At 38.9% G+C, this 11,817-nt stretch overlaps 1 protein-coding gene across 1 annotated transcript; it reads left to right on the forward strand.

Annotated features, from left to right (window-relative positions):
- The first annotated feature begins 848 nt into the window (after window positions 1–848).
- socs6a (suppressor of cytokine signaling 6a) lies at window positions 849–11,228 on the forward strand. The gene is made up of 3 exons (XM_061965623.2): window positions 849–1,012; window positions 1,574–1,649; window positions 4,038–11,228. The coding sequence occupies exon 3, from the start codon at window positions 4,165–4,167 to the stop codon at window positions 5,758–5,760; it is 1,596 nt and encodes a 531-aa protein (XP_061821607.1). The 5' UTR covers window positions 849–1,012; window positions 1,574–1,649; window positions 4,038–4,164; the 3' UTR covers window positions 5,761–11,228.
- The last annotated feature ends 589 nt before the right edge of the window (window positions 11,229–11,817 follow it).

An 11,817-nucleotide genomic window follows, 5' to 3' on the forward strand; every position in this document is an offset into this window, starting at 1 on the left:
AATGGGTTATACTTGTATAGCGCTTTTCTACCTTCAAGGTACTCAAAGCGCTTTGACAGTATTATATATATATATATATATATATATATATATATATATATATATATATATATATATATATATATATATATATGTGTGTGTATATATGTATGTATGTATGTGTATATATATATATATATGTATATGTATGTATGTATGTATGCATGTATGTATGTATGTATGTATATATATATATATATATATATATATATATATATATATATGTGTGTGTATGTGTATGTATATATATATATATATATATATATATATATATATATATATATATATATATATATATATATATATATATATATATATATATATATGTGTGTATGTGTATATGTATATGTATATGTATGTGTATGTGTATATGTACAGTATATGTATATGTACATGTATGTGTATATGTATATGTGTATGTGTGTTTTACTTGATGAATAGACCTTAAGTTGATCCGGAGATTTAAGCATTGAAAATAATAAAACAACTATAATAATAAAATATGACTGATATTTGACATTTGACAAAAAATATGTCGACAAAAATTCAGTGCAGAAAAAATCACTGTCCAAAACTCAAGATTCACTTTTCAATGCAATTGAATTGAAAAAAAAAATCAGTTCGCAAAATTTAAAAGCTAAAATTCAATTATTTCGTCATAAAGACACCAATTAACCTTCATAAGTGGTTGTCTTATATGTTTTACAAATGTTTTTTTTCATTTAATTAAACTATGCATAAACGGAATGAAGCGCCAATGTGTTGCATTCACTGCCTGCCAGCCACAGCAGCTCAACAGGCAACAAAGGAAGAGGCCGTGAGCTCCTCCAGTGTGCTAACCTATTGTCACTCACAAAGGTGTCAACTTATTCGGGAGTGTGTCGGACTAGCTTCATCTTTTAAACAAGTACCGACCCTGAAGATGTAAACGCGGACGCTTTCCCTGTTCACTCGAAAGCAGAACAACGGCAAGGTAACGTTACATGTTTGCGACAACAACTAGGTAGCTAACGCTAACGTTAGCTAAGCTACCTGTCGTTATCCGGCAAAGATAAGAGACCTAGCCTTTTTATGTACCCTTACATACGGATTCGGGTTTATTTATCACCACCGCGGGCTCGGGAGATATTGTGGGGATATTTGAATATGTAAGCCGTTTAGGTTAATCATGGACTCTGTGAGCAGACTTGCTAGCATTATAGCTACCATGCTACCTTGCGTCGTATGAGCTGTGTGTTGTATTGACACGCTTTATTCAGCAACCAAGCAATATTTTTGTTTTCCTCATTTTGATTAAGCTGCCTTATTGTTATTTAATTACCACACTCAAGATGTCATTTGTGACTTAGCTAAATGCGTAGGCCGTGCTAGGCTAGGCTAGTTTCTAGTTCCACAATAGGCACTGTCAATGGGCATGGTTGTATAAACTACTCGCTGTTATCTCGCGTTATTAACGCACTGTGATAATATGGTAGGTTAAATAAGCAAGTTATGACATTATACTAACCATATTCCCTTTGTTTGATTTTAATAGCATCCAATGATAGGTGGTGCAAGTGGAACTTGACCCCCTCCAGGCAAGTCGAGTCACCATTTTCCTGCTCATAATGGTGAGTAATCAGCCAGGAGATAGCAAATTTTTTTCCAGCACCAAGTCTTTATGTTGATGTTAAATAGTTTGGAGTGAGTCTGGGCATGTAGATTACATTTAATTTGCTAAATACAAATGAATGGATGGACATAAATCTTAATAGGGGTGTAACGATTAATCGATGTATCGATTTATATTTATTAGATTTAACTACATCGATCTATGCTTGGCTAGTTTGCCTTCCGGAAGATAAGTTGTGATTCAAGATTGTTTTAATAATGAATCGATCAATTTTATCGGTATTAAAAAAAGGAAAACATTGGATTTAAGAATGGCAGACTTTCTATGAAGTTAAGCACCTTAAATGATAGGGACGTTAACCAGTAAGTCTGCTTACTCATCTGCGGTGTCATCAAAACAAAATGGCAGATGGCGACAGTGGTCGAGAAAAGTCATAACAAATGCAAAAGACTATCATTAATTACCACATAAAAACTGTCAGCTACAGCACGAGTGCAAAAGCCACAACATAATAATATAAAGCCACAACAACTTTAAGTCACAAAGGACGCGACCTACACAAGGGAAGTGACCACGTAGCAAGTTACGGCGATGCACATACTTCCGGAACACAACAACTAGTAGGCATGGAAAAGTAATTTCATCAGAAAACATGTATACAAGAGATGGATCAAGGAGGCTGTGGAAATTAGGAAGCAAGCGGCCAACACCATCAACATGGATTAGGGGGCATACATGCTTCTGCGCAGCTGGGATGCTGTTCTTTATCTTCGATTTCAGGGCGGACAACAGATACTGTATGGCCGGGTCGGGGAATATTATTTAGCAGGTAAATCTACGGTTACTGTAGTTTTATTGAAAATTGCTTAAATATTGAGAATGAGAGCAGGAAATGTTTCCTCCTAAAATGTTGGTTGCACTTTATTCAAATAAGATGTGAATGCATTTGCCACTAATTGTTGTTTACTTACTTCTTTGTAAACAAAATTCATATGCGGTGTCCAGTAGCCAGCACCTTGAGGGTTTCAGGTTCCATCCCCGCTTTCGTCATCCTAGTGACTGCTTGTGTCCTTGGGCAATACATTTTACCCACCTTCTCCCAGTGCCACTCACACTGATTTAAATGTATCTTTAAGATGTAGATCATTGAGATCAATGAAGTGCAAACTTAAAATTTCTGTCTTGAATAAAATACTTCTGTAAATGAATATGTAGTTTTATACATTGTATCCATTAAAAGAGTCAAGTAAAACATTGAGGACTTTAGTTTGTTTCAGGAAGTGGATAAACAAAGGCTTTTTCATTCACACATCTTGGTGGTGTGCAGAGCAACCGCTTTAATGATTGCTCTGTGCATTGTGCTTCTTTCTCATCATACATGGTATCATCATACATAACTTGGGCAAATTAATACACCATAGCTCTTTGTTTGTTTGACGGTCTTGTTTGCCTCGTAAAGAGTTGCATTTCGGCTTCGGGTTCAGGTGCTGGAATAAATTTATTGTGCTGCCTTTTTTAGATAAACTTTGCCATGTGCAGTCATTTGTTCCACGCCTGTTGCCGCAAAATTAAAGTACTGACAGCACTTTTCTTTGGAACAAAGGTCTCGCTGTCGTGAGCACTAGCATAAACTGTTTGGCTAGTGCCGCTAAGGAAGTAAGCTATGGAAGGTCTGTGGCAAGAGTAGAGAAAGAAAAAAAAAGGTAAAATATATTAATAAAATCGATATATCACAAACGCCTAGTATCCAGTATTTATTTCAGAGTCACACTGGTTTATTTGTGATTTTTTTTTTTGTTAAAAAGTCACTGAATCGATTTCAATTCATTGAATCGTTTGGGATTTTATCGTTCTAAAAATAATTCTCTGAATTGAATCGGCAACTACAAATTCTGAATCAAATCGTTGTAAAAACGAATCGTTACACCCCTAAATGTTATATTTAGAATGTGTTGAGTAAGCACATGCGAACACTGGATGAATTTGTGTTAAAAACATAAAATAGCGTTATTGAATATCCACATCCTTATTAAAGCTGTTTTTATAGGCTTCTCTGTGGGTTGAAAAACGTCAGCTTGATCAGCAAGCTGTCGCTATGTAAACAAAGTACCAAAAATCTGTGTGCAGTATATGTGTTATACTTGATTCCCATCAGGTTGGATATCGTAGGATTTATAATTACTATGTGTGTTTGTGCTTATTTGATACTGCATCATAAATCTTCAGTTTGGACAAATTGAAAACATTTTTGGTCAAAAGGTCAATCGTATCGAAATGCATGAGAGGGAAAAAACTAAATGTCCAGAAGAGTATAATGTGGTCAGCTTCAGCCGTTCATTTATACTGTAAGATTGTGTCACTGTCTGCATTTCTTTCCTTTTTGAAGGGTTTAGGTGCTCCGCTGTATGCATGACTTTTGTGCGACCTGATGGGAGGATACTGTGGATAGTACTTTCATCAGGAAACAAGAAGAAACATCTCATGCCCCCGCTTTGGAGGAGGGCCCCATCAGAATGAAGAAGATCAGCCTTAAGACCATTCGGAAGTCCCTGAGCATAAAGGGCAAAGAGGAGGGCGACTTTGTCATGCTCCAACAGCCCGCAGTGACCACAGAGTTCTCTAAGGACGAGTCACTTTTTGGTGGCTGCTACACCAAAGACCTATCGGTGTGCAATCTGGGTGGGGAGGAGGACAAAAGTGTCCAGAGTAAAAACCGCTCAAAGAGCGAGACCCTGATGGGATCACTGAAGAGAAGGTTATCCGCAAAGCAGAAAGCAAAGGGCAAAGCTGGGTCCTCCATCACTGGCTCAGCGGACGATGAGGACACCATCTCCTCATCTGTGCCCATTAGCTTCAACGAGGTGAAAGCCCAGAGACCGCTGAGATCTGCATCCCTAAGGAGTCACCACTACAGCCCCTCACCATGGCCTCTTCGGCAAGTCAACTCTGATGACGGCTGTATTAAGATGGAGGTCAAAGTTAAAGCCATGGTTCACTCTCCTAGCCCTAGCCCCAACTTAAATGGACTCCGAAAGGAATTCAGCAATTTTCAGATGGATGCGCTCTTTCAGGACCAAGCCGAATCCTTAAAGCAGTCCCAAAATGGTGACCTGCATTTAAATATTGATAATGACGTGCCTGTGGTGCTGGGGTTAACACCCCAAGACTACATCCAGTACACAATGCCTTTAGATGAGGGAATGTACCCAGAAGGGTCTCACTCCTTCTGTCTAGACAGCTCCTCTCCTATGGAGATGGTGGCTGAGGCAGACATTGGGTCCCCCCTGGTGGACCAGGGACACGAGGAACATGAAATGGTGGGCTCTTTGCCTCCAGATCTTTTTATGGAAACCTCAGTTAATAGTCTTCTTATCGGTTCTGCTCGCTTAATGCTCCAAAGCTCAAGAGGAGAGGTCCCGCCTCCTCTCTCTCCCCTTTTGCCTCCCATGACCAGTAATGGACATATCCCCAGGACTTTTTCAGGCTTCAGCTCTTCAGACAGTCAAGTTGCTGAGAGAGTTAGACACCACCTCAACTTTGACCCGAATTCGGCTCCTGGGGTCAGCCGAGTGTACGATTCTGTCCAAAGCAGCGGGCCTATGGTGGTGACCAGCCTGACAGAAGAGCTGAAGAAGTTAGCGAGGCAGGGCTGGTACTGGGGCCCTATCACACGCTGGGAGGCAGAGGAAAAACTAATCAATTTAGCCGATGGCTCGTTTTTGGTCAGAGACAGTTCGGACGACAGGTACTTGCTCAGCCTGAGTTTCAGGTCCCAGGGCAAAACGCTTCACACCCGCATCGAACACTCTAATGGACGCTTTAGCTTTTATGAGCAGCCGGACGTGGAAGGACACACTTCTATTGTGGACCTAATTGAACATTCTATAAAAGACTCTGAGAATGGTGCTTTTTGTTACTCAAGGTCTCGCTTACCAGGGTCTGCAACCTACCCTGTCAGACTAACTAACCCTGTATCTCGTTTTATGCAAGTGCGCTCCCTTCAGTACCTTTGTCGCTTTGTCATTAGACAATACACAAGGATAGACTTGATTCAGAAACTGCCCTTACCCAACAAGATGAAAGATTACCTGCAGGAGAAGCACTACTGAGGCCACACAGCAGTCCTGGCCGTTTTGCACTTTTGTGTTCAGTTAAGCGTACACAAGGTTTACAGACAAATAACAATTTGAGATAATTGGTTCTACATGGAGGCTCTGGTCTAGAGGTCAACACAACACAAACCATCACGAGTTGCCCAATGAAGTGCTGACATTAGCCATATATTATATGGAGTATTAGGAGAGGAAAAAATATTTTTTACGATTATAGATTGAAGTATAGGTTGTATTCACCTGGTGTCGCGTCCGGCTCATTAACTATGCGAGGCTCAAAGTGGTGGGTCAGTGAGCGTCTGTTGGCATAGCGTTCTGGGTGGCATTTTGCCTTACTCAAAGAATAATGCCCTATGCTTGTTCTTTTCGGCTTTTGGAACTGCATAAATCGTGAAAAGGATAAAAGTTTTTTCAGATTTATTGAGAGGTAATCAAAAATGGCGAAATATGTCAAGATTTTACGAAAGATGACGAGAAAAGTGGCATGCACTACAGTCCCGAGGGAGAATAGACAAGAAACACACACGTTTGCAGTAATCACATTGTAAAGGTTTGTTTGATATATTTTATCGTTTAGTGTTTCCCATTTAATTATCATCTTGATATTATTTGTATTTTATCTTGTTTTGGAGTTTTAAAAGCGCAGTTTTGCTACGAGTGTTTCGTAAACCAACTCGGTGAGCCTAAATAAAAGAGAAATCAAATGTGAGCAAAACCTAAAATTGTTAAGCTTTTACCAAAGGCAGCATTGTAAATCAAGCTTTCAGCACATACACAACATTGAGGTCTATAGTTATATTTTGATAAAGATGGTGGAAAATACACATACTTGTAACGGCGCAACGAAATTAAGGCAACAGACATGGCTATAAACGCGACGTTAAATCATGAAATGCAACGTTACCCGAGCAAAAACAATGCATGTTTTATCCAGGATAATCTTCATAACAATTTCCTTGACTGAGCCACACACAAAGAAGTTGTAGACATCTGTGCTTTTTGAAAATGTCATGTTTTGTCGTGTAGAATGACATGTTTGTGAACGTGACCGAAGGCTAATCCTTGACATCACTCGGAAAATCTTTTTTTGATAATTTACAAGGATACATTTCATTGCATAGTTTGCATTGTTTGCTTGTATCAGCTTTTAGTGGCAAGATCAAGACCACTTGCGTACTTCGATAGTTTTCACACTGTTTGCGTGTGTGTTTGGCAAAGTAGCCATGTTGATTTTGTGGCCCACCACTTTGTGTACTTCTGTTTAAAAGTCACATTACTGAATACAACCTATATCATGATTAATTTGGTGATTTAAGGACTTTACCATTGAACTAAAACATCACTTATTGTATAACACAGGCACAACTCCATTGAGACTGACCAATTGTGAACATTATTTATTGGACTTTCAGAGAGCATGTTCAGATATTCATGTTACCCTGCATTCGTTTTGTTAAACAGATTATTGGCAAATTGCTGTATGTATTTCCATCATAATTTAATCTGCTCAACACTGTTGCGCTACAGATGACACGCTACAAATTAGTGCTTCAGTATGGTCAACTGGTAAATGCTTTGTTTCTAAGGTAGAACCTGAGAAAGCACAACGATGTATAAGGAAAGACAAAATCAAACAGCACTGAAACATGAACGTCATGCTCTGTCACAAGTGGGACATGTCCAAGTAGTCATAGTGGTCGCTGGTCCGGAATTTAGGCATACTTAAACCAACAAGGAGCTTTAAATTAGCATCTGGCTGTGTGGAAGCCATTCTATATTATGCAAGTCAAACGGTACTGATGATGCTGGATTTTTTGTTGTTGTTGTTTTTGGAAATAACCGTGTGTTCATGCTTTGAGCTACAATTCAGTGGGAGATACTTTGCTTGCTTGGTATTCACAAAAAACTGAATTTTTTTTACGAATGCAACCATATGCTAAAGTAGTTTTTCTACTTTCATCCCCCATTTATGATGTCCACATTTTGTCTTCTGGACTCAAAGACAACAAATGAATGCCTTAGATTTTAGTCTTTAATTGGTACACATCAAAAATTAAAATAATAGGTCCTTTTTTAAGTATTTAAAAACAATTGGGAATATCTTAAAAGCTAAACAGCAGGTAGAGTTGTTGCACTTTTTATTAGTCTTATTTGCATGTTTTGAAGGCTACAACGGTCAACCTTAGTAAGAAAAGATGTCACAGTAGAAGGTTAAACATTTTTCTTTATAAGGTAAACCGCGACTTGACCTAAATTTGTATGGAAGTATTTTAGTCTCTAATGCAGGCACTGCCCTGGACCCTGATCAAATGAATCCCTCGAAATTGTTTGAGCCTTGTGTGAAAGGATTTGGTAAAGCCAGGGTTGGCTTGATGTCAAGGTCCCAGCTTATGTCAATTCCACTACAGCTGCTTAGCATCATTAGCACGATAAATGAATACAGTTTCGCGTCAGCCTGTAATTTCTTCAGAGCGGGGATCTCACTTGTGGTTAACATATATATTACACTACAATCACACATGGGGGATCTTCTACTATAGTGAATCCTAAACAGCTGTGCTAACTCTTAACATGTAACTTTAGCAACCTCAAAACACTCTTAACATGCTTTGTGGCACCTTTTTACAAATAGTTGCTCAAAGTACATGTTGAGGTAACATAGTGTATGAGTTATCTACCCGTTGCATTGTGATGGTTATAATGTTTTCTTCTTTTGACTATGTTGAGTAATTATCTCCTGCTGTTGGCTACTGTTGGCCTAATTAAAGAGCAACTTTAAGGAAGCTGAAGTGTCTGACCATCCTCTGGCAAACTCCACAGTGTCAAAATATGAATTTTACTCAAGGTCTCCAGTAGCTCAGGGTCACTAGCTGCTGGTAGAAGTAGTTGAAAAATGTAGTCATGTGGCTAAAATGTGATTCTGAAGTGAATTCAGTACTTTATGCGGCCCAACCTCTCACCCAGACCTTACCTCCAGCAGCCCCCAGGGTAAATTGAGTTTGAGACCCCTGCTCTAAAATAAAGGGAAAAGCACATACCGTATTTTCCGCACCATAAGGCGCCCTGGGTTATAAGCCGCGCCTTCAATGAACAGCATATTTCAAAACTTTGTCCACCTATAAGCCGCCCCGTGCTGAAAGCCGCATCTAACTGCGCTAAAGGAATGTCAAAAAAACAGTCAGATAGGTCAGTCAAACTTTAATAATATATTAAAAACCAGCGTTCTAACAACTCTGTTCACTCCCAAAATGTACGCAAATGTGCAATCACAAATATAGTAAAATTCAAAATAGTGCAGAGCAATAGCAACATAATGTTGCTCGAACGTTAATGTCACAACACACAAAATAAACATAACGCTCACTTTCTGAAGTTATTCTTCATTCATAAATCCCTCGAATTCTTCTCCTTCGTGTCCGAATTGAAAAGTTGGGCGAATGTGGGATCCAAAATGGCCGGCTCCGTCTCGTCGAAGTAATCGGAGTCAGTGTCACTGTTGTCCAGCAGTTCTGTGAATCCTGCCTTCCGGAAAGCTCGGACCACAGTTGTGACCGAAATATCTGCCCAGGCATTTACGATCCACTGGCAGATGTTGGCCTCGTCTGGCGCTGTCTCCCTGTCTTAGTGAAGGTGATGTTGGCGTCGTCTGGCGCTGTCTCCCTGTCTTAGTGAAGGTGTGTTCGCCTTCTGTCATCCACTGTTCCCACGCAGTTAGCAGTCTAGCTTCGAATGCCCTGTTGACACCAATATGTAGCGGCTGGAGGTCTTTTGTCAATCCACCCGGAATGACGGCGAGTATTGAATTAAGCGCGTAAGCGTGTCTCTTAATGTGATGTTATGAGCTAGCAAATATAACAACTACACTACCCAGCATGCAACGATAGTGACGAGCATGCGCGGTAGCCCTGAGAAGCGTTGTATGCTGGGAGTTAGAATGTGGTTATGAGCACGCTGTGAGTAAACGTTGAGAACTCAGTTAACACGCCTCGTCTGCATTATTTATAATTAGACAGACAACACACTTAATAGGAGCCATTTTGGGGTCTTTACATAAACACACAAATGGAAATGAAACGTCACATATCCCAGCATGCACCGCGCGCTTCTTCTACGGGGAAAAAAGATGGCGGCTGTTTACCGTAGTTGCGAGACCGAAACTTTATGAAAATGAATCTTAATATTTATCCATATATAAAGCGCACCGGGTTAAAAGGCGCACTGTCAGCTTTTGAGAACATTTGTGGTTTTTAGGTGCGGCTAATAGTGCGGAAAATACGGTACTTCACTGCACAAGTGCTTTATATGGATACCTTGATAGGAATTGTTTTTCACAATATTTATGTGCATCTATTTTGACACTAGTGTCCTTAAAAGTACTTGGAGACAGACCCTCAGACTAGTTTGGTAGGCCGTTTGCGCATAGTTCTAGTTAGTTGAAAACGTTGGTATCTGAGGACCAGGAGTTGAATGGTGTTGCACGTTAAAAGCCTTTCCAAGGTTTGAGTTGTATAGCAATTAGGGATGTAACGATAAGAACATGTATTTTCATGTTTATTGGGACTTAAATTATCACAGTTATCATTATCGCGGTATTCTTTAATGTGCTCAAAAATACTTAACATAAAATCTTTAGATTTTTTAAATGGCTAAAATAAATAGACCCACTGTTAGAAAGCCCACAATTTGTAATGTTATTGTTTCTTATATTTCACTAACTGTTTTAGTAGGCGTTTTGGTGTCCTACTCTGGTTACTGGTCCTTGAACGCACCGTAAAAACATCTCAATGTCATATTCCTTTTGAGTAAATTCCGATCACTCGAAGAGCACAGCTTTTAGCCTTAATGTGCACAATTGAATAGCTTAGTTGCTCAGACAGTATTGTGTTTTTACAACTTTAGATTGGAGTATGTAATTTTTTAATGAGGAATGACATTAAATTCGCTAATTCATGTTAGCTTTTAAGCTAGCGCCAGAAATCAAAATTTAAAACGATAATACCAACAGTCGAGAGTTTTACCACAATTAGCTTTAATACCGTTTATTGTTACATCCCTAATAGCAATGAAGGATCTAGGTAATGCTAAACTATACTGCAGATGTTTTCTTTCTGTTAAACGAGTTGGACATTCTGCGTGAACATTTATTTTAGAATATATTTTATTTTTATTGACTTTTGCCATCTTGGGGGATTGAGGCTACATGAAAAGAATGAAATAGAATTAGGAAAACCAACTACATTTGAAGAAATATGTTTTTTTTGCACTTGGATACTCTTCTAATACATCCTGCCGAGAACTGTCCGTCCGCATGATAGCCGTTTTTCTTGTTACCATCGATGCTAACTAATTTGTTTGGTGTCGTGTGTGTCCGACATAGAGGGCGATACACCAGCATCCTGTCCAGGAAGGAGCTCATGAATGTGGATGTGATTGAAATGTGAATTTAAGATTTTTTTATTTTTTTTTTATTTTTTTAAACAATGTTTTTTCAAATGTATTACTGTTATGATTTGCAATTCATTGTTTATTCATTGTAAAGCATTAACGACTTCAAGGTCCGATTCCACAATGCTTGATCTGGCCGCTGACACGTTTTGAATTAACCGTTACACACTAAAGCATCACTGCTTTTCCGTGCATCTCAATGAAGGGTATTGTTTACAACAATATATTTTGGAAATGCCTGTCCCTTTCCTGTTTTGTTGACCTCTCACATGAATATATATTGGTACAAGACTTTGTCATGTGTTTTACACATTTGTGCTGCTTACAGAAATAATTGCCTTTCTTGTATTTAACAAAATGGGAACTCGAATGTCGCCAATTTTAATGTATGTACACACGATGACTTGTGTTGTCGTCTTGGGAGAGCAACACAAATTGGCAATTTGTTAACTATAGTTCAGTTCAAAAGAGCATTAGGAGTGATTAGTAAACACTCTAGAATTATTAGTTCAAAGCAGTTAACATCGGCTGTCAACTTTCCAAAGTAGATGGTCTTTTGTAATTATTTTTTTTTAATCAGCAGTGATTTATTGCACATTTTGGATACAG

The sequence above is a fragment of the Nerophis lumbriciformis genome, linkage group LG07 (assembly GCF_033978685.3).
Source record: "Nerophis lumbriciformis linkage group LG07, RoL_Nlum_v2.1, whole genome shotgun sequence".
Classification (NCBI taxonomy): Eukaryota; Metazoa; Chordata; class Actinopteri; order Syngnathiformes; family Syngnathidae; genus Nerophis; species Nerophis lumbriciformis.

Coding starts and splice junctions, on each gene's coding strand:
- socs6a (XM_061965623.2), top strand. CDS start 4,165: ATGAAGAAGATCAGCCTTAAGACCATTCGGAAGTCCCTGAGCATAAAG.